Below are 24,627 nucleotides of genomic sequence, written 5' to 3' on the forward strand. Positions count from 1 at the left end.
TTTTGATTCATTTATTCTTGGCGGTGATCTTAATTCAAAAAATCCCGCGTGGGGCGATGCCGTCGAGAACTCAAATGGTAAAATTCTGCTCAACTGGCTGGAAAATCACACATTGGATGTCGTTAGATTATGTGATTCTTCGCCCTCATATCCGAATGGTCCGCCTTATCTTGATCATTTTTCAGTTAGTTCTCATCTGATCAGTGGAAATGGAGCAAATTATCAAATTTCAACCCTAAATATCATCATTCTCAGATCATTTTCCACTTAAACTTACCCTAATACTGGAGCATAATGGTCTTCTATTAGAGCTCCAATTACCATTAACTCTTATAAAAATACAAACAGGGACAATTTTCGCCGAGATATGGATCTTTCTCCTATTCAATTAATGCCTCAACAGAATAACAATTTGAATAATGCCGAAAGTGATAACTTAAATAATTGAAGAATTCAATGAAAGTTACAAAAATATACATAATTCTCACTCTCAACAAATTCAAATCACTAACAATAAATTCCCGTAGTCGGAAGGAACAAGAAAACTTTTCAAAATTAAACATAACTGGCAGAAACAATTGGAAAATATTTTTCACCGCACTGGAAACAAATTGAGTAGTGAGTATACCATTCTCTCGAAAAAAAATCCAGCTATTAGAAATAATAATAAAGGAATCAGTTAATATTGAACAAGCTGAAAAATTTAACAAAAAACTACAAAATATCAAACCGTCCGTCTGCTTCAAGGAAATCTACCAAATAACGGGAAAAATAAAATCCCCCTTTTGCAATCAAATTGTTAGCAATAACAATATTTCCACAAATCATAGGTTAGGTCAGGCAGCACGATTAAGTTTCAGGCTCACTTAAGCTGAGTACTATGTTCAGTTTTCAAGCTGAGAACCAGCTTTTTTTCACGGTTACTTTTCTTAATTAATTTAGAAATATAAAATGATTATCAATCAATTCATTGATCTTTTCCATCCATTATTTGGTAAGACTTGATAAAAATATAATAGTCTTCATAAATATTTTTGTACATTTAATTTAGTGTTTTGGTGAAAAAACCGAACATAGTACTCACAAAGTACCTATTACATATGGGAACTTCTAGTTTTAACCACTCAACCTTCTCTATTATTTCCTTCTGTTGAACCAACCAGATTGTTCCAAAAACATTAGCAGACTGCTTAAGTTAACGTTTTCCAGGTCCGCCAGTAATCTAAAGCTATATGCTCCTAAAATTCGCTTATGCCTTACACAAAATGCAGGACACTCACACAAGAGGTCATACAGTAGTGATTATACTTCGCACCAATAGGTTTTGCAAATTCGCCTATCAGGCAGCGACCCGTTATAGCAGATATCAGAAGTGATATCTGACGTCTTGAGAACACTAGCATATCTTTTGTGCGGTTTGACGGTGGTTGAAAATTTGGATGGTTCTACGGTTCCTCCAGATAAATCTTCACCATTGTAAGGCCGCTTGTGCTGCCTTAAAAGTTCTCCTGATGAAAGAAGACATTGATATAGTTCTTATTCAAGAACCATAAATATATAAGAAGAAGATCTGTGAATTAAGCACTCTGGGTTTCAAACTTTTGCATAATACCGGTAACGATATAAATCGAGCATGTATAATTGCTAGAAACGAACTAAACTTATTTCTGCTTCCTTCATTGAGCAATGCAGACACTGTCGTAGCCAGTCTAGAGATATCCAAATGCAAATATTGGGTATCTTCGGTCTACATGGGACATGATAGGGAGATGCCTCCATGTGCCGTTAACACCTTAGTTGAGGAGTCATTGAAAACAAAGACAAAACTCATTATGGGATGCGATGCAAATGCACATCATAGCATATGGGGAAGTGGTGACATTAATACAAGAGGAGAGTCACTCCTAGAGTTTATTTTGCGTACTAATTTGGTAGTTTGCAATAAGGGAGATGCCCCAACTTTTGTTACTAAAAACAGGCAAGAGGTTTTGAACGTCACCTTGGCCTCGCAAGAACTGAATGATAAGATATCTGAGTGGCAAGTTTTGAGGGAACATAGCTTCTCAGATCATCGCTACATCAGTTTCAGATTGGCTGTTCGTACTTCAAAGACCATATTTCCGCCAAATGTTAGGAAAGCTGATTGGAATAGGTATAGGGAATCGTTCAATTTGATGATACCGGAAATGCCAGAGACATATATGAGCACTGTGCAAGATATTGAACACGCAGTGGAGCGGATCACTAAGGCCTTCAACATGTCACTGAAAGCTGCTTGCCCTAGAGGAAATCCAAGGGGAAAAATCGGCCGCCATGGTGGACTACGGAGTTAAGTAATATGAGGAAATCCTGCAGGAAGCTCTTTAACAAAGCAAAGTCCACAAGAGCTCCGGAGGATTGGGACACTTACAAGATGAATCTGAGAGAATATAAACAAGAACTGAGAAGGTCTCAACAAAACTCTTGGGATGATTACTGTAGCAGTATTGAGAATACGTCAGAGGCTTCCAGACTACGGAAGGTACTAGCATCCACTAACACCGCTCCAGGTTTCATTAAAACATCGGAGGGAAATTGGACAACGTCCAGTGAGGAGACGTTGGAGGTACTTTTGGACACACACTTCCCTGGAAATCAGACGTTTGAACCATGTTCTGGCGGTGTAACAGAGGCTCAGCGGTCATTTCCTATCGAGGAAATTGTGTCGGAATCTAGAATAAAATGTGCTTTAAATAGCTTTGGACCATTCAAATCCCCCGGACCTGATGGAATTACTCCGGCGGAGTTACAGGCAGTGGCTGAAAGAATTATCCCCTGGTTGACGGTGATATATAAACGATGTGTAAACTTAGCATATATTCCAGAAAAGTGGAGGGAAACAAAAGTCGTCTTCATACCTAAAGCAGGAAAAGCCTCTCACTCGAGTGCGAAGGATTTTCGACCAATCAGTTTATCCTCATTCCTACTTAAGACCCTGGAGAGGATGATAGACATGTATCTTAGAACTAGCATGGATTCAAGTTTGCTCTCGAAACGACAGCATGCATACTCGAAGGGCAGGTCTACTGAGACCGCATTGCATGAACTGGTCAAAGAATACACAATCGTGGCGTTTCTAGACATCGAAGGGGCGTTCAATAATGTCCATCCGAGCTCGATATTAAATGGACTGACAACTCTGAATGTTGATCCAGGTATACTTAGGCTGTTAGACGAACTTCTAATAAAGAGACGTATTTCAGCCACACTAGGGCAAGCAAACATACAAAGGTATGTGAACAGAGGCACTCCCCAAGGAGGAGTTCTATCACCTCTTCTTTGGAATGTTGCTATAAACAACCTTCTGGTTTTTCTAGAAAAAGAAAGGATAAAAGTGGTGGCATACGCAGATGATGTGGCGCTAGCAGTCAGGGGAAAATTCCCATCCACAATCAGAGATATTATATTCCCCTGGAATATGTAAGGTAGTTCCTAGCCTTGCTAACTCATCTGCTTCGCAGTTCCTCGGTATGTTCCTATGGCCAGGCACCCATATTAGGTGAATATTGTACTGATCAGCCATCTCGTTGGGAAATTTGCGGCAGTCGATGGCCGTTTTCGAGTTAAGGAACACAGAGTCCAAGGATTTTATTGCAGGTTGACTGTCTGAGTATATATTAATGCCCACATTTTTTGGAACATTACTTCTCAGCCAATTCGCCACCTCTCTTTTTGCTAATATTTCAGCCTGAAAAACACGACAGTGATTAGGTAATCTTTTCGCTATTCGAAGTTCCAGATCATTAGAATATACTCCGAAACCCAATTGTCCATCCAATTTGGAGCCATCAGTGTAGAAATCTATATATCTTTTATTCCCCGGGTTCTGTGTACACCACGCCTCACTGTTGGGAATTAGAGTTTCAAACTACGTTAGGCACATCTGGTATTATTTTGAGGACCGAACTGTGACCGTACATTTTGTCCGACCACAGCGATAGCTCGCGCAACCGCACATCCGTTGTTGCAGCTGACTGTTTGGCCAAAATGTCTAAAGGCAATAGATGCAGCATGAATCTGTTCATGTCTTACTGAATGCGCCTGAGATACACAAGCACTGTCAGTCACTGCTTGTAACTCCGCCAGAGTAATTCCATCAGGTCCTGGGGATTTGAATGGCCCAAAGCTATTGTTAGCTCTGGTCGTGAACCAAGGGCTAATAATATTTAAAGAGGTTTTCCAAAACGATAAAGGAAAACAACAAAAAAAATTCCACTTGAATTCATACAATTATTTGCGACTTTATTGGTCGAGGTGAATATTTGAATATTTGATGTGAGATTTATGCGCTTTACAGATTATCAGTTATTCCGGACGACAGTGCTCGTGTCGGACATATCCCATATATTGTGCACATTATAAGTCCGAAGGCATAATCGATACTGCTGCATATTTATGGGATCGATAACACATTAACCGATTATTTAGTCATCGCCGACAAGTCGTACCGATGCGACATACTGTAAGATTCTTTACAAACAACGACATCCCGTCCGGAATAACTGATAGTCTGTAAAGCGCATTAGGGCACAGTTTTATTGATTATAAAATTCACATCAATAAATCGATTTCCTACACGTAAACGGCAAAGAGCAACTGGAGCCAGTATAGGGGTTCCATCTGCTAAGGGGCCTCTTGGTATAGGTTCTGATATGTACTTTTTCAGAAGAGATTTAGTAGCAGGAGCCAAGGGGGCGACATCATTATTGCAAACAGCATCCGTTTCATTGTTGGCATGTTAGGAGTTAGAAGCGTCATTCTTTGAGCTGTCCACTGTTTCACATACAGGTGGTTGATGTGTTTTTTCTGCCATAATAAAACTTTCTGAGCAGGGGCAGAAAGGGGGCGATGGATCATTGTATAGTGTGCACCAGAGCACACATTACAGCGATTTGTTGAAGCGCAGCATTTGCGTCGGTGGCGGTCTGAGACGCAATAGTTGAATCGCTCTATGACTGCTCGCCGTTCATCTTTGTACATCCATCGAAAATGTGTGCAATATTTAATTGGGTGGTTGAAGCCGCAAACGAAACTTCTACCCATGGTGGACCTAAGGGAGAAAGAAAAGAAAGAGAGAAAAAGAGAGATAGGCACGATGAGAAATTAACATTCTAAAAAAACGATCATTTGTCGATGAATCAATTCGCTTTTTATGCGAAGAGTATGATGTTGTGAGTAACAAGCAAAGTTTCGCGATCGGTCTCACGATTGTGCTATTTTGGGGTTTAATTGCTGCAACGCGTACATTGTTGTCATTTCCGCGAATAACTTTAACAATACGTGCGAGTCTCCACTCCGTGGGAGGCAAGTGGTCACCCTTGATTATGACAAAGTCATCAACTTTGATATTATTTCTTGTGGTTTTCCACTTGAAACGATGTTGAAAGTCAGTAATATATTCCGACTTCCAACATTGACTAAATGCATGTAGAATACTTTCAACAGTTTCCATCTGGACAAATGTGAAATTTCAGTTTCGTTTGGCTCAATTAAAGACTCGGGGGGAGCGGTAAGATGAGCTCCTCTGAGCAGATGACCTGGAGTAAGTGGTAATAATTCGTCTGGATTTTCCGAGATAGGTGAAATCGGTCTGGATTTCAGCACAGTTTCAATTCTAATCAGAAATGTCGTAAACTCTTCAAATGTGAACGATAGATTATTTGTTACTTTCTTCAGATGGGACTTCATACTTTTTACGGCGGCCTCCCATAGGCCGCCCATATGTGGAGCGTAAGGGGGTATGAAAGACCAAGAGAAGCCATGGAGAGCGTATTTATCTTGGATACATTTTTCTGCGTTTTTCAAAAACTTATTGTGTTCCTGCAATAGTTTAAAATTTGCACCAACGAAGTTTCGACCGTTGTCGGAGAACATGGTTTTCGGTAAACCACGACGTCCAATAAATCTCGAAAACGCTGCCAGGAATGAATCAGCTGAGAGATCGGAACAAACTTCAATATGGACCGCTCTTGTTGAGAAACACACAAAGATGGCGGCGTAACCCTTAATAATCTTTGCATTTCTTAAACTTAATGACTTAATGGGATCCAAGAACATTAACAAACTCAAAAAATATATATGTATATGTTATATAACATTATTGATATAAGATTGCTGGTTCAATTTTTTATATAAGATTGTTGTTTATTTTTATTAATTGATATTTAATATTTTTATATAATATTGTAATGTCCGTTAGAGTAGTACATTGAAATTCGTTAAATTGGCCCTGTAAAGGCTTTGAATTGCTTAAATAAATGGAAATAAATAAATAAATAATATTAAACGGGCTAGCAAAGTCCACACCCGCATAAATGAATGGTAGCGAAAAGTTAACACGTTCAGGGAAAAGGGCCGCCATCAATTGATTTTTGAAATTTTTGTTTATATATGGTGCAAGTCTTGCACTCCCTTATACGTTTTCTTATACAAGTTTTAAGACGGGGAATATAAAATCCTTGACTATCCTTACATATTTTTTGTGTCCAGCAGAAAGGGACAAATCAAGGCCTGAAGGGCTTTTATATGAAAAAAGGGGACGCAAAAATTTACTAATACAAATAAACATATTTAGTGTATATAAGGAACTGCCATAAAATTATTGTTCAGTTGTTGCGGTTCGAACCCCATCGAACCCACTCGCATTGCCAACGGTAGTGCTGCCATCTTTCGGGTTGCCATCGACAACATCCTCACCCCCGTGAATTGACCCGGACGGGGATGCTTCACAAGAATCATGCCCAAGTACATCAAGCACTGCAAGTTTAGATATTGGTCTTCGATATTGGCCTGAGACGGTTGATACCAACGCCGACCGAGCCACTCCATCTTTACCCACAAACAATTCGGTTACTCTTCCACATTTCCACTGTGACCTCGGCATGTCAGGGTCGCATATAAAAACCAAACATCCAACACTAATTGGATTTGAAGGGAGACACCACTTCGACCTCCTTGTCATCTCCGGCAAGTATTCGGACATCCATTGACGCCACATTCCATTTTTCAGATTTTGTAGAACTCGCCACTGTTTCCTTAAACACATAAGCCTTGGCTCGAAGGGGGCTGGCGTCTGGGTAGAATTCAAACATCCTAACAAGAAATGATTTGGTGTGAGGGGGTCCGGATCACTTGGAGTCACAGGTAGATGTGTCAGGGGGCGTGAGTTGACCATGTTTTCTGACTCAATCAAAAAACTGTTCAGAGTTGCTTCTCGGGGGGCCTGCTCTTTTAACATCATGAAAGGAGCCTTCTTGACAGAGCGCACGAGTCGTTCCCAGACACCACCTTCGCGGTTGATAGTTCTAAGTGCACGGCTCGTACTGTCAAGCAGGTGAATAAACAGACACACCTCTTTTCCCGCTGGCGACGCACTGTGACATTTAAAGGCCCAAAATAGTCCACTCCTGTATACGTGAACGGTCGAACATAATCACTCTATCGATTGGAAGAGGGGCCATTTGAGGTTGAGTTGGCTTGGCACGATGAAGGCGGCAAACACGGCAAGCAGACTGGACGCTATTCAAGAGACGGCGAAGAGATGGTACCCAAAAACGCTGACGAATTTCGTTCATGACTGTAGATGTATTGATATGTTGAAATTTGGTATGGTATGAATCCACTAATAAACGAGTGAACGGGTGCTTCGTTGGAAGAATTATAGGATTTTTTGCTTCTATAGACAAATTCGGTGCATTAGCCAGACGACCATTACCACGAAGTAAGCCATCAATTCCAATGAACGGATTGAGTGATTTTATTGAACTGGTGTAAGCGACTGATTTATTTTTCTGGATACATGTAATTTCATTAGCAAAACAAGATTTTTGTACTTCTTGACATAGATGGTTTTCCGCCCAAACTTCTTCTTCTACCGTCAGCTCACCTTTGATGCAGTCGATGCCTTTTAATTTATATAACAAATTAAGTATGTACCGCCTTACCCAAGCCATGGTTCTTCTGAGTCTGGAATATTTAGAAAAGCGATTAAACTCAGGAATTTCAGGTCGTACCTGGTTTGTAGAAAGAATGATATGTTTTGAACGGAGCTTGGTACCGCTGTCATCAGAACAATTTTTCATTTGGGTTTCCAATGGCCAGTGTGACTCATCCATACGAAGAAAATCGGGTCCATTTTTCCACCATCCGTCTATCTCATAATTAATGGGAAATTTGGCTCTAGTCCCATAATCAACTGGATTTATATTTCCGGGGCACCATTTCCAGTCACTGATTTGGCTGCTTTCCAAAATTTCTCCATCCCTGTTGGCGACAAACTGTTTGTAGATATGATGATCAGAACGAATCCATTGCACCACGGTTCTTGAATCTGTCCAAAAATAATATTTATTAATATTTTTTAAATGGTTTTTTATAATCAACTCTTTTAAACGAACGCCCATTGTTGCTGCTTGTAACTCTAATTTGGGAATGGTGTGATACCGTGTTGGTGCGCAGGCAGTTTTTCCCATAACAAAAACAATATTGATTCCACCCACACTTACCGTTCTCCAGTACGCTACCACCGCCATTGCCTCTTCACTAGCATCTGCAAATATATGCAACTCCACATGGCAATTAAGAAAATATTTTCCATAACAACGTGGCACTTTATACTGTTCCAATTTATATAACTCCTGCAGCCACATCTTCCAACATTCATAAATTTGTACTGGCAGTTCTTCGTCCCATTGGATTCCAGCTTTCCAAACATGCTGCATCAAAATTTTTGAACCAATCATAAAATCGCATACAAAACCATAGGGATCGTAAATAGACATATTCGATGATAGCATTTCCCTTTTTGTAGGTACTTTTCTACCTTCCAAAATAGATTTTTCAATTTTGTGCAAATTTAATCGGAAACAAAATATGTCATTTTCTGGCAACCAATGAATTCCCAAAATTCTTTCAATGTTATCTTTTAATAAAAACTCACCACCATTGTTTTTTCCATTGGCCGAATGCCCACAAGCTGTTCTGACTTTCTCGGAATTTGAGACTATATTCCTCAATTCGAATCCTCCAGCAACTTTAAAATAATAGAAATAAGTGAATTGTTTATATCTGGTCCAGAAAGAAGACACTTATTCAATGATACATTGTTCACTACCGCAGCAGCATCAAAGACAATTCGAACACCCTTTTTATTTACATTTTAACACCAAAATGTGGTAAGTAAAATACTCGATTATTTTGAATTTCCTTTTCAGCATCACTCAATTTTCTGGCATAACCCTTTGCAATGTAGTCACTAATTTTTTGACAATATTCAGTTGCATATTCATTATCTCGTTTCATTTTATTTTCCACACTGCACAATCTTCTTAGGGCCATAGGATAAGTATCAGGAAACGGTTTTACATTTTCTTTCCACAAGAATCGACTTTCGTCTACTTTCTTGTTGATCCATTCAAAATATTCAATGCACGTTCATTTTCATTTGAAAATAAAGGTTGTATATTTACTTTTATTCCAAAAGATTCCACATCAAAATAATTCTTCATAAGATTTTCCATAACTGTGTAATTTTCTACTTTTGTATTGGTTGACTTGCGTATGTGCAACGCCCGATTATTACTTACAACATCTTCTTCTGGCAATGGTCCATAAATGACGACTCCGAGTCTTGTGGTGGTGACAATCGGCCCAACGGTTGACAAATGGCGTGGTACGTCAAGAGGAACTGTTAAATAACAATGATTAAGGCTTAATATTAGTTTCGGTTGTACGTTGATGTATTCGCTGAAATTGATATTTGAGAAATCATAATCTCCATTCAACTTTACCAAACTTTCCCATTTACAACTTTGTACTGGCAACGATAAATTGTCTGAAATGTAGAATGTAGCTTTTGCAAAATTGACCAACTCCACTTATTGTTAATACCACCTTTTCCATCGTTTGCATCATACTATGGTCGTTCAACCATTGCAAAGATAACATTTCGCTTTTTTTCATCACCAAGTGCTTAGTCTAGCATCGAAACATTGGCACCGTCATCGATAAAGGCGTATGTTGTTATGGTCTTATGCTTTCCATAAAGCTTCACGGGGACAATCTGGAATAAAATATTGGTAGTGTTGTTTAAAGCGTGACAATTTCTTGTGTTTGATTGCATTGGATTTTGGGTGGGTTGCTGCGAAAGATCAACACTTTGGGAAGTGGTAGTTTTGTGCAGCAAAACATGATGAAACTTTCCACACTAACTTTTATCACACTTTACACTATTTCTGCACTGGGAAATTTGATGCCCTTTTTTTAGATTAGATTAGATTTTATTTTGTTTTCATCAAAATTTACAATTCATTGTTAGTAATTACATTTTGACTTAGAGATAACAAAATTATAATATAATATTATTGACAATAACTTTCAAAGTTGTCTGTCTTTAACATAAAGAATTCTTTACTTTGCTGTTAAATAGATATAAATCAACTTAGTATATTTGCTTTCCTGGATTACATGTATCTAGAAATGTTCTGTGATTATATTCTTTCTATATTTTAACGCATTGTTCACATAGTTAAACAATCTTTCCACACCATCATCGAGATCTCCATTTAAGATATAAATTAACTCTCTTTCAGATATGTATGTACTTCCTAGATATCTCCGCCTTAACTCTTGTAACATTGGACATCTGGCTAAGAAATGTTGTAAGTTTTCAGTTTCCCTCATATTACAGAGCGTACATTGGACGTTTGTTTGAGTCCTGTAGTCATTTCCATTTAACGGTAACACATCCGCTCTGGTTTTAATCAAAATTGAGATTTTTTCAATATTCCAAATGTTGCTAAAATAGTCTATTCCTTTGTCCGGATTTAATAATCGATAAAATCTTCCTTCGCTTTCACTGGCCCTTTCCGACTTTTCCATATAACTTTGAGTTTTTAGATGGCTGAGAAATATATTAGATTTTGCTTTCCAATTCTCCTCAGTTGTTAACCAATTTCCTACCAGGAAATTTGCACTTTCAGCTAAACGATTTAACTCTGCTGCCCAGAAAATTCTTTTGCTCCATATTTTCATTGATAGCTTATGCGGCAACCTTGTATTTCCGTATTTGAATATTGTGTTATAAATATAATCTATATGTAGTTTCAATGTATAAAAGTGGTTGTCAGGTACATCAGATTCTAGAGATAATATATAATTTGGTATATGTTTTGGTAGCTTTAATATTTTTTTAGAAAGTATCTTTGTAGCTTGTCTACTTCTTCGAACCAACCAAATCCCCATACTTGAGCACCATATGATTGTGTAGTTCTGCATACGCTTTGGAAAATTTTCCATTTATCTATAAGCGACACAAGGGGTTTATCAATGAGATTCTTCCATGTTGCGTTTATACAAATCTTAGCCTTTTGGTTCCTAAGTTCTAAGTGCTTGGTGAATGTCATTTTTGGTGTTAGTAACACGCCAAGGTAGCAGTACTCATTTACTATCTCAATTTCCCGATTCATATAGTTCCATTTTTCGTTAGAGGACAACCGACCTCCATTTCGAAAAACCATTATTTTTGATTTATCCAAATTAACCACCATATTCCATTGTTTACAATATTTTTCTAGATTGGATATCATTATTTGTAACACGTCTCTTTGATCAGCTAGTATGACAATATCATCAGCGTATAATAAAATTCGAACATTTATATCATCTATCATCAGACCTCCTTCTAACCAATCATGAAGATCATTTAAGTATAATGTGAACAATAATGGCGACAATAAACATCCTTGTCGTACTCCTGTGTATGTGTAAAAGTATTGTGAAACCTCGTCCCCTGTCCATACCATGGATTTAGTAGTTCGATAAAGTTTTTCAATGATATTAACTATCTTAGTTGACATTCCAATTTCATGTAACTTATAGATTAGCAATTGCCTTGGTATCATATCAAATGCGGCTGAGAAATCAACAAAAAATCCATATACTTTCTTTGTCTCTGCCAGTTTGTAGTGCACAATTGAGGCCAAATTGTAAATGTTGTCTATAGTCGAGTATCCTGTTCTGAATCCCGCTTGGAATTCATTTAATATGTTGTTATCGTTTACCCATTTCTTCAGCCTATTATTTAGAACTCCCATAAATACTTTTGCTATCGTATTCATAAACGAAATCCCTCTGTAATTATTTGGTGTATTTAAATCGCCCTTTTTGTGAATTGGGAATATTACAGACTCTTCCATAATTTTATCCAATTGTCCTGATTCATATATTCGATTAAATTGACTTGCCAACTCTGTAAGAAATTCATATGATGCGTATTTCAAAAACTCGTACGGCACCCTATCGATTCCAGGACCTTTATTTTCCTTAGTTTTGCGCAAGACTTCTCGAATTTCAGAAACCTCAATTTCTCTGTCCAACTCTGCATTAGCTCTATAGCATAGAGCGTAGGAAACTTCATTTGCGAATTGTGGTTTATTTAATAAGTCGTTAAAATAGGCTCTGAAATCCTCAGCTGAAATGTTGGTACCAATCTCTAGATCTCGACCCCTAATTTGCCTTGCGATTTTCCACCATTCCTTTGCGTCTATCGATTTGCTGATTTTTATTTGTAACTCTCTGGCATATTCTATTTTTCTCTCCCGACATAATATCTTATATGTTTTAACTGCATCCAAATATTTTTCTCTATCATTTTGTGTATTACTTTCTCTAAACTTATTAAGGCATTTAAAGGACTTTGTTCTAGCCCTTTCACAGCGACTGTTATACCAACAGGTTTTGTATCTGTTTTGTTTATTTTGTTTACCTGCATTTATGGACGACATTTGAACTATTTTTGATAGATCATTCAAATTATTTATACCATTGCTTCTTTTATATAGAGTTAAATTTTGACTCAATCTGTTTTCATATCTGTCGGCGATTTCATGTTTCCATAATAATTTTGGAAGTAGATTTAACTGTTTTTGACTGTCTTGAGTTTGTTGAACTTGGATTTCTATGTTAAGGGGTAGATGATCGGACCAAATTTTTTCTTCAACTTCGAATCTCTTTACCATTTTCAATCCATCATATGAGATAGCTGCCAAATCGTTGACTGAATTCCCATTCGTGCTTACGTATGTAAACTGGCCTTCCTCATCTCCTTTGGTTCTACCGTTTAAAATAAGAAGACTATTGTCTTCACATAACTCCAAAAATTGCTTGCCTTTCCCATTTACAATATTGTCTTTTGACGATCTGGCTTGCAATCCTGCTGTGAACTCTGTTTCCAAACAACATCCCTCAAGATTTTGCTGAAGCCTACCAATTCTCACATTCATATCTCCTGCCAATATTATGGGGTCTCCTTCTATCTTTTTGACTATTTCCTTCATTCTCTCGAATTCATTGGGCCAATTTTCACCTCGTATATAAAACGGAAAAAATGTAAAGTTTGATTCTGGAGCTATTATTTTAATTAAATTCGACCCGACCCCACACATGAAACAATGTCTAATTCCTCTTTCTTGAAGATCTTTTTTAATGCCACATACTAATCCTCCACTTGCTCTTCCATATGTATTTGACCTTTCTGCTTTCTGCCATTTTAAATTATAGTCATTGAAATATTTGGACCAACCATTCATTTGGTGTTCTTCGACATGTGTCTCCATTAATGCAAACATTTCAAAACCTCCAATGTACTCGAAGAATTCAGGATAAAGACGTTTATTTTTTAGACCATTTACATTATAAGATAATATTTTAAAATTGATTTTTGAAACATTACTAAATTCTACGCTTGTTAAATTTTTATTTTGTTTTAGTTTTTTAAATTTAGTTCAGCTTTTAAGATATTATATTTAATGGTCAAATCAAATTCCTCACCATACAACTCTTTCAGGATAGTTATAGCATTAAGTGAACCACACATTAAGTTTTTATCATAACTCCATGTTGAAAAAAACCAATCTTGATTTAAACTTGTGAAACCGTTTATTCAAATTTTGGTATCTTTTGGTAGAAGTTTTTCAACAATTAAATTATTTTTATGTATACTGACAATATGTGAAAGTTATACAAATTTCAATGATATTTTGATTTATATAAAATCTGGTATGCACAAGTAACAATTATTAACATATTCTCCCCCACGTAAATTGACTTGGGAAATTTTCATAAATTTATGTGGATTCGACATCAATTAAGGCCAGTTTAGATATAGGTCGTTTGAGGATGCCGACACTTGTTCTAACATCTGCTGATCTTGATATGCCGTCTTTTCCTTTGTACAAATGGACTATTCGACCAAGTCCCCATTTTGATCTAGGAGCGTTCGTATCACATATGAGGACCAAACATCCCACATTCATGTCTTTAGTTGGTAGGCACCATTTCACGCGACGAGTGAGATCGGGGAGATATTCTCTTATCCATCTTGACCAAAACCCATTTTTTAAGTTTTGAGCCACTCTCCATTGTTTTCTCAAACTATTGAGTTTTGGATCGTAAGTTGCAGGTACTTGATTTGAGTTTGTAGTTCCTAGCAGGAAGTGGTTTGGTGTTAAAGGTTCCGGGTCGTGGGGAGTTACTGGAGTATGCGTAAGAGGTCTTGAATTTACTATATTTTCAGCTTCTAGTAGGAGACTGTAAAACACTTCGTATTTTGGGATCATATCTCTCATCAGTACATGTAGTGCTTTTTTAACTGACTGTATTAGTCGTTCCCATGCTCCTCCTGAAGCTGGGTCGAATGGCGTATTGAAAAGCCATTTTATTCCCCAAAAACATGACGATCTTTTAATTTGGTCAAAGTCTAAAAATTCAAGTTCATTTCGAAGCTCTTTTTTTATACCAACGAAATTTTTTCCATTATCGCTTCTTATTTGAGTGGGAATACCTCGTCTGTTTATAAAATTTCTTAAAGCAATTAGAAAGGCATCCGTGGACAAATCGGTTACAATTTCCAAGTGTATTGCCCTTACTGTGAGACACGTAAATAATGCTACCCATCGTTTTTCGTGTCGGCGGTGGAAAGACACATTAAATGGCCCAAATATATCTACTCCTGCATATGTAAAGGGACGAATAAATGGTGTTACCCTATCTGCTGGTAGTATCCCCATTTGTGGTTGAGTTGCGTTTGCCTTCCTTATTTTGCAAAGCACGCACTGATTTTCAATTCTTTTCACTAATACCCTAAGGGAAGGTATCCAATACTTTTGTCTCACCATTCCTATAATAGTCTCTGTGTTTTGATGGCATGTTTTCTTGTGATAGTATTCAACAAGTAAAAACGAAAATCTATGGTCTTTCGGGAGAATAATAGGTTTCTTAGCATAGTCAGACAGTATTTCGGCATTACCTAGTCTTCCTCCGACCCTTATTAGTCTTTGCTCGTCTATGTATGGACTAAGAGACACCATGGAACTGGATTTATCAATTGTCGTTCCTTCTAGCAGCTTTGAATATTCCTCCTGGAAATTTTCTTTTTGAATCTCTCTTACCAAAAAGAATTCTGCATGTTGTATTTCATCGGAATCCAATTCGTTTCCTTTTGTTGAATTTCTTCTTATAATAGAAGCGAATCTCAAAATCCAACCCATGACGCGTATTACTTTAGTGTATTTGGATGACCGATTTATGATGGAATTAACAAATTCGACATTTTGTATTATTATTAATGAAAATTTCGACTTTAAGAATTCATCACTTCTATCTTTTATGTCCAACATCAAATTGTCTTTTGGCCAGTGCTTTTCATCTTGTTTTAGAAAGTCTGGACCAGTTTTCCAACGTCCCTGTGGTTCGTAATTGTATGAAAATCCTCTTGTAGCGGTATCGGCTGGGTTCAAGGCCGTGGGGCACCAACGCCAGTCTGTGATTTCGGAATCCTCTAAGATTTCCGAAACCCTATTTGCAACATACTGCTTATACTTTCTATGGTCTGATCTGATCCACTTTATTACTGTGTGTGAATTACTCCAAAAGAAAACTTCGTTAACCTTTATACGGTCGTGACATGTTGTTATTGTTTGCTTCAATCTTGTTGCCATTACAGCGGATTGTAACTCTAATTTCGGTATCGAATGATAACGTATAGGAGCGCAACTCGTTTTCCCGGCTACGAATACGACGTCTGTCTTTTCTTTGTAAAGAACTCTCCAATAGGCCACAGTTGCCATTGCGTCTTCGCTTGCGTCGCAGAACATATGTAGCTCGATTTTCACTGCTGGGTCAATTGAAAAATAATACCTGGGTATTGCATATTGAGCGACTTTGTCCAAATTTTGAAGCCATTTTTTCCATTTCTCATTTATTTCTTCAGGCAAACTATCGTCCCATTCGACTCCACATTGCCATGCCTGTTGCATCAAAATTTTCACCGATATCATATAATCGGCAACAAATCCGAAGGGATCGAAAACGGACATTGAAGCACTGAGAAGTTGTCTCTTTGTAGGGATTACTTTCATTTCTAAAACTTCCTTTGGAACTTTGTGAAATTGAAGTTTGAAAAGAAATACGTCCAAGCGTGGGTCCCAATTCATTCCCAGAATTCGTTCAATGTGATCTTTACCAATATGTACAGTGTTATCGTTTGATATACCTAGGGTTAGCGCTACGGTTTTCGAATTTGTAACGAGATTATGCATAGTAAACCCCCCCGCTTGGTGAATATGTTTTATATTTTGAACAACCCTAATGGCTTCTTCGTTTGTCTCAAAACAGTCAACATAATCGTCGACATAGTGATTATTTATAACACTATACGAAGCTCGCGGGAACATTTCAGAAAACTCGGCCGCGTTAGTATTCTTAACATACTGTGCAGTACATGGGGAGCATGTAGCTCCAAAAATCATTCTCTGCATCACGTATGTCTTTGGCGGCTTGGAAGGATCTCCGTCTCTCCACAGGAATCTCTGAGCATCTTGGTCCGGGGTTACTATCTTCACTTGATGGAACATTTCTTTTAAATCGCCGCACACTGCAATTGGAGCTTGTCGAAATTGAAATAATACTTTAATCAACGGCTGATTTAAATCAGGGCCTGGAAGTAGAGCCTTATTCAATGAAATTTTGTCTACTTCTGCTGCGGCATCAAATACAAGTCGAAGCTTTTTTTTGGTTTCAGTTTTTACGCCAAAATGTGGCAAGTAAAAACATTTCCCGTTTCTTGTGGATGCTTCTTCTTCAGATAGAATTCTTGCGTATCCTTTGTCAATATATTCTTGTATTTTGTTCCTATATTCTTCAGCGTATTGGGCGTCTTTTCCCATTTTCTTTTCTACGAGTTTAAGGCGGTTGAAGGCCATGGCATACGTGTTTGGGAATCTTTCAAATTCATTTCTCCATAAGAGTCCAGCCTCAAATCTATCCCCTTCTTTTTTTACCGTTTGTCTAAGAAGCTCTAAAGCCCTTTTATCATTTGGGGATATAGTCGGCTCTGTATGGCGTATACCGAAAGTTTCAATACCAAAATATTCCTTCATTAGACTTTCTAGTTTTTCCAATTTATCAGGCTCGTCGAACGTATTTAGTGGCCGTAAGTGACAAGAAACAAAGTCCTTCTTGATATTTTCTTCCACTGGTCCATATACTAGCCAACCAAGTCTCGTTTTAGTTTCAATAGGTTCAGAAGGTGATCTCATCTTGGGTGTTTCAATCGGAACGGTTAGGAAGGCATGAGCAAGGCTGATAATCATCTTTGGCTTCACGTCATTATAGCTGGAAAAGGGACATTCGACTTTAGTTATCTTGTTATCAAATTTTTGCAGCGGCAAATCAATTTTATCTGTAGAATAGACATTTTTCATATTATAACGCTCGCAATCTGGACCTCTTCCACTTATTGTGATATCCACGATTTCAACACTTTCCCGCGATACCTGGCGATTAATCCATTGAATTTCTAAGACGTCTTTTCTACCTTTCAATCCCAACAGATTTTTTACTTCCTCGTCAATCATCGAAACATTTGCTCCGTCGTCTATAAATGCATATATTTCAACGGTCCGGTTTGAGCCATATAAACGCACCGGAATTATCTGAAACAATACTGATTTTGCGTTTACCTCTGCTAGACAACTTCGGGCTTGAGTTTCAACTACTTCGGTTTTACCTTGCTCCTTGCTGTTATGTAAAACTTCGTTATGAATACTACAACATCCATTGATTCCACACTGTTTTTTTGAAAAACAGTTTTTTGTCTGATGTCCAAATTTTAAGCACGAGAAGCATAGCTTCAAATTCTTTACCTTTCTCCATTTAACCTGAACTGGAAGGTTTGCAAATGTTTGGCATACAGAGAGTGACTTACAATTTTCTTTACAAATCGGACATTTTCTGTCGTTAATTGTAACACAAGCGAATTTTTTCTTAGCCTCCTTGGAGTTCATAGGCAGAGAATCCTTGACTATGTTAATTACTTTTCGGAGCTCTGATAACCATTCTGCAAATTCTCTGACAGTAGGCATGTGGCCAAGCTGAAGCGATTTTTCTGCCCACGATAGTCTTTTATTTGGCGGAAGTTTTGCTACCAGCTCACTTAGCAGTAATGGGTTGGCAAGGTGATGGTATCCCCCTACGGAGCTGAGGAATGCAGTCATGGTTCCCACCTTGTGGGTGAATTCAATTAAGGCATCTAGGTCCGAATCTTCCACGTTTGGTAAAGATCGTATTTTTTCTATCTGCGATCTTATTAGCTGTTCTGGCCTGCCATAAGACTCCTCCAGCGTTTTTATTATGTCGCTCACATTTTTCGAAGATGTTAGTAATGACTCTACCGTCTCTCTTGCTTTTCCTTCTAAGCAGTCCCTTAACCGCATTATATTGTGTAGGTCAGAGTATTGAAATTCTTCTGTGGTGGTTAGGAAAGATTCTTTAAAGGTAGGCCAGTCTTCCGGTATTCCGGAAAACTTTGGTAAGGGGTAGATTTTCTTAGCTCGATGTATAATAGGCTGCGATTCGAGGACAGGTTGAATTGTCTGTCCAGTTCGGTTGGGAGCCATTGGCGGTTGTTGATTTTGTTCGTGGTTATTTAAAGATAAAATTGTACTTACATTTTGGTTTGGTTCCCTAATTACTGATTGATTTAGTTCTCGAGAAATTTCATCTCTTACTTCTGCGCGAAGTGAGGTTAGTGACTCCCGCATTTGAATATTGTTGTTTTCAACCATGACTTGAATAGATGATATTTGACTCGAAAATAATAGCCTCATGGACTCGAATTGTTGTTGAAACATTGCAGTTACTTGGTTCAATTCAATATTTGGCGAAGTTATTGATTCAGGTGACGACGATGGTAAGGGAGGATGTAAATCGACCAACGGGATATTTGTTTCCTGGTGTTCTCTAGCTGGCGAGTTTGGTCTTCCACTTACTTGTTCTTGATGAGGGGAATCCTTTTCCGGAAGCCCTCGGGATGGTGAACGTGTCAATGGCATTATTGGCGAAAGACCCTGTAGTCTTCTACTTTTTCTCATAAATCTTCTACGTTAGAAGCAGATTGTTCCCAATATGAACAAATATCTTTATTTCAGTGATCCTTCACAAAAACAGATCCTATTCTCGTTTTCAAAACAAAATTTGAATAAATAATTGTTGAAAAAAACCAATCTTGATTTAAACTTGTGAAACCGTTTATTCAAATTTTGGTATCTTTTGGTAGAAGTTTTTCAACAATTAAATTATTTTTATGTATACTGACAATATGTGAAAGTTATACAAATTTCAATGATATTTTGATTTATATAAAATCTGGTATGCACAAGTAACAATTATTAACACTCCATTTAAACCATTTGTTTTCAATTTTCATTCTATCATCTTGTACTTTTACTTTATACTTTTTGCTGAAACCCATCAAATTCCTCCGTAGTTTAAGCATAATAATCTTATCCAGCCTTCGTTCAGCATTGAGGTCTCTTTCAATATAAATTGTCGTGCCCTTAAGGTTTTTAGTTTTGCCCAATATACTTTCCACGTCATTTTCTGTTTCAAATTGAGCAAGTACTGCAGCAGTTCCGTTCCTTTTGAATAAAATTCTTGTTGATTTGACGCATATTGTTGATTCCACATTTAGGACTTCCTGGCATAACTTTTGAATTGCCTGTGTATTTGTTTGTTGAATAGATAATCCTCTAATAACCAAATTCTTTCCTTTGATGCTTGCTTCCACTTCTCTTAAACGGGCCTTTAGCATGTCATTTTCTTCTTTAAGCAGTCCCATCTCTAGTACCAGTCCATCGTTAACTGTCTTCAAATTAGCCACTTCTTCCGATAGTGATGCAAGACGTGCTAATACATCTTCATTACATTATTTTATTATTGATTTAAGACTAGCCACGCTAATATTCGATACTAGTTGTTCGTTATGCAACTGAAATTGCTTTGTTGAACTTTTAATTTCCCCTTCTGGAGATAAGTTACTGGCTTTCCTCTTTTCCAGTTTGCAAAATATTTGTTTTTTCGCTGTGGACCACTGTACAATTCAAAAGTAACGGTCAGATCGGCTATTGTGAATTATGCGTTGGGTGAATTAGCACTTGATCTCACAGTCGTGTAAACACGGCTTGGAACCCAAAAAGGCAACTATGACTTCATCAGCTGGTTTTTGTTATTTGTTGTATTTATCATTTATCCACTGTCGGCCACCGGCCAACACAATTTCCAATGAAAGTGTTAAAATATAATAGTTCCAACAAAAATGCAAAAAATGCGAATTGAAATGAATATCTTTTTTGCAAAAAACAAGCGTTTTTACGCCGTCGCGACCACCAACCTCACTCCACACGATGCATTCACCAGCATACCGTGACAACCCCTTGGAAACCCCAATGTCCCCCGGCCCCCAAAAATAATTATTTGACGGAGCTCAAACAAAAGCGTGTCTCCCACTCAACAGCAACCACAAACTGCCCTTTTTTCAAACAACAAAAACACGACTTACTATCTGATATTATCTTCCATTTATTTTCGACGGACATATCCAAGAATTGTTTACAATTTATTAATGACGGGCAGAGTCCCTTGCACACTAAACAATTCTTGACGGCGGCAAAAGCAAACTTACGACTTTGATGGCTAGAGTTAGTACGACGACTATTAGATGGTAACGTATCGTAGACGACATTGGCGATGCGTCTTAAATTTTGCAACCAATCACTGAAGTCAACAATGGTGGGCATTCTTTCCAAAGACAAGCATTTTTCACCCCATTGCATTTGTCGGTTAATAGGTAATTTTGCAACTAACTCACTCAGTAAAGACGGGTTTGCCAAATGATGTTCTTCTTTAACATTTTTTAGGAATGTAGACATATTGGTGATTTTTGTGGAGAACGTGGCCAAAGAGTCCAAGTTGTCATTTTGTAATGGTGTTATCTGGCGTACCTTCTCAATTTGGCTACATATAAGTTGCTCTGGGCGGCCAAAGGTTTCACGAAGTGTAGACATGATGTGGCTGACGTTGGAAGAATTTCCTAGGAGACACTCCACTACTTCACGGGCACGGCCATTCAATGACTCTCTTAACCTCATTATGTTGCGTAGATCGGAATATGAAAATTCTGCTGTGGTAGAATAAAATGACTCTGAAAATGTTTGCCATTCTTCCGGATTACCTGAAAATGAGGGAAGAGGGTATATTTTTTTTTGAGGCATATTTACATAATTTATGCTTGGAGTACTACATCCACTACAGGACGTTACGTTTGTTCCATACGTTAACGGCGGTAAAGTCTCACGCGGTTGCTGAGAAGACGTTGGCGGCATTGGCTGTGAGGGAGGCAGCGGCGTTAACACTGGTAGAACTGGCTGAGAATTTTCAAGTAAGTAAGTAAGTATTTTTTTATTGAGTCTTCTTCTTGATTGTGATACAATGAGTAAGGAGCGAATGTATATTTTTAATACTTAGAACTATTGTTGTCTTATTCTAATACACGATGGTTAAGTACGTTAGCTACTTGCTTGCAATGGCTACTAGTGAACGTATAAAGAAAATACGTAGCAAAACAAATGTAGGGAAAGGCTGGCTCGCGGCCTATATCGATTGATAGTAATGCAAGAGGGATTACCGATAATAAATAAATAACAAAAATAAATGAATAACTTACAACGAGATAACAATTAGACTGTTAAATATATGACTAACAGTGTGTAAAATATGCAGAATGATATCACAGTGGTATTTGTGTTGGGTAAGTATGTTATAAAACGGATGCTCAATTGAAGCTTTTATAAGTTGAAGGTTTTTACTTGGATAAAAATCACAGTTTCGAATGCAAGTGTAAATGGCTTGCTACGGAGAAAATATCAGGTACATTTTGTGCGATTTTAGGTGACGTATAGATTATTATACATAATTATAACAATATGCTACAATGAATTATAGTAATAATGACATACGGGTAAGAGTAGTATGAATTATGTAGAATATAAAAAAAGTGTACAAATAATGTAAGAATTTAACCTCTGTGCGTTCTAGGAATCTTGTGATAGAATCGCTGCGTATTGGGATGGTCTGGATTATCAAATGTGTTCTCATTGATTATGGCGATTGATGACAAGTAGGTCGAACCAGACCAATGTGTATGATTTTCCAAGTTGTAGATTTCTTTTAAAAGGTCATTTTCATGAGTGGCAAGTTTCTGCACGAACGTCGTATGAAGGTTAAACACATATTCACTGAAAGGCTTAACTTCCGAGACCTCGTATATGTGTTTATTGGAGAATTTTTTGTTCCGTGAAGCATAGTGTTTATTTATGCATCTCCGCAGTATTTTACGTTCAAAGATTTCCAATTCTTTAATCACTATCGGTGAGATGGTGAACCAAATTGGAAATCCCTAAGTAAGCAGCGGTCTGATGGCCACTTTATACAGCAGTAATTTAGTCTTTTGTGGTAAGTATCTGCTAATCATGATGTATGAAAATGATCCTAAAACTCGTTTTGCCTTTTGTAGTTAATTTCGGCCGTGTTCATTGAATTTAAGAAGATTGTTGAAATTGACCCCGAGATATTTTATAGTCTCCATAAATGGGATTTCAGTGTCCTCAAGAAACAATTGCAGTATTTTACTTTGCGGGACGACTGATCTATGACATTTTCCTGAAGCATTCCTGATGCAGATAGCTTGTGATTTGGCTGCGTTTATTTTGATGCCCCATGTTTGGTAGAATTCATTTATGAGGCTAAGATGTGACTCAGCTTTATGTAAGGCATCAATCGGCGACAGACTATGCGCGTATATCAAGCAATCGTCAGCGTAAAGGATAGCCTGAGAGTCAGCTGTGATATGAGGGAAGTCATTGAGGAAAATGTTGAATAGATAGGGTGCTAGGACACTGCCCTGGGGACTCCACTATTGATAGAACCCATTGCGGATGATTCATTTTCGATGAATACTGAAAATTGGCGATCTGTTAAAAAACTCTCAATTAATTTGACCAGATGAGGTGGTGTTCCCAGTTCTACCAGTTTATACAGGATGCCTTTATGACATGCTGAGTCGAATGCCTTTTCAATATCCAAGGATATTGCTACGGTGCAAGTTTTGTTTCGCAAGTTAGCGACAATGTCGTTGTGAAACTTGATAAGAGCGTGTTGCGTTCCGTGCGTCTTTTTGAAACCAAATTGGAAATCAGAGATGGGTTCTACAATGAAATTGTTTTCCAGTTTTTCTTTTATGACATTTTCAAAAATTTTTCCCCACGTTAGACAATAACGATATTGGACGGAAATCGCAGAGGTTGATACTATCTGGTTTTTTCTTTATCGGTAGTATTTTAGCTTTTTTCCAGTCATTAGGGAAATAGCAATTATTTATGCAGTTGTTGAAAATGACCGCCAACAGGTTTGCTGTCGATTCGGGAAATTTTTTAAGAATGTAATTTGAAATTCCATCCATGCCAGATGATTTTTTGTTGTTTATGAATTGGATAATGTTTTTAATCTTTTCAGAGGTTGTAAAATTTTGCGAATCCGTATTAGAAAGTGCTGTAAAGCTTTCATTGAACGAGTATATATGGCGTGAAATGGGCTCGATGCATGAAGTCACTCTAGAAACAAGGTCAGGAACCGGGTGTTGCGGAATTGTTTCCCGGAAAACTTCGGAATAAAAATTTTTGAAGTGATCAGCTATATCAATGGCGTTGGTAATGGTGCAATCATTGTGCGTTATCTTATTGCAGAAGGGGTGTTTATTTTTCTCAATTACTTGGTAAATTTGTTTGAAGGCGGAAGGACCAGGGTTTATTTTTCCCAGTGTATTTTTGAATTTGTTAGCTTGTTCAATAGCTACTGACTCTTTTATTATTATTTTCAGTAATTGAATTTGTTTGGGCAAAATTTTATACTCACTGGATGTCCTGTTTCCAGCACGATGAAACATTTTTTTAAGGTCTTTCTGCCAGGAGTACTTCAATCTAAAGAGTTTTTTTGTCCTTTCGGAGAGGGGAAATTTTCCATCCTTAACTTCAATTTGCTGTGAATGGGTATTATGGGTATTATAATTCATCAATTTCATGATTTTGGAGGTTATTATTTGTTATAGGAGTTAGCCTGCAGATGGCGTCATCAATATCGTGACGAAAATTGTCCCAGTTTGTGGCAGCGTATGAAGTAACAATTCTAGGTGATCTCATA

General features: G+C 37.6%; 1 protein-coding gene across 9 annotated transcripts; it reads right to left on the reverse strand.

Annotated features, from left to right (window-relative positions):
• Positions 1-4,249: 4,249 nt before the first annotated feature.
• Positions 4,250-21,800, reverse strand: LOC142225891 (uncharacterized). Of its 9 annotated transcripts, XR_012719492.1 has the most exons (5): positions 20,933-21,757; positions 9,931-10,099; positions 9,828-9,871; positions 8,544-9,724; positions 7,791-8,368 (listed from the first exon to the last, which is right to left on the reverse strand). XR_012719492.1 is itself a non-coding variant. In XM_075295750.1 (3 exons), the coding sequence occupies exons 2-3, from the start codon at positions 21,519-21,521 to the stop codon at positions 4,989-4,991; spliced, it is 690 nt and encodes a 229-aa protein (XP_075151865.1). In that variant the 5' UTR covers positions 21,522-21,604; positions 21,693-21,800; the 3' UTR covers positions 4,250-4,988. The 9 variants fall into 9 exon arrangements, 3 of the variants coding, with proteins under 3 accessions (XP_075151865.1, XP_075151864.1, XP_075151863.1); XR_012719490.1 differs by having other exon boundaries at positions 8,544-9,871; XR_012719491.1 differs by having other exon boundaries at positions 9,828-10,099.
• Positions 21,801-24,627: the final 2,827 nt, after the last annotated feature.

The sequence above is a fragment of the Haematobia irritans genome, chromosome 2 (genome assembly GCF_050003625.1).
Source record: "Haematobia irritans isolate KBUSLIRL chromosome 2, ASM5000362v1, whole genome shotgun sequence".
In the NCBI taxonomy this organism is placed as follows: Eukaryota; Metazoa; Arthropoda; class Insecta; order Diptera; family Muscidae; genus Haematobia; species Haematobia irritans.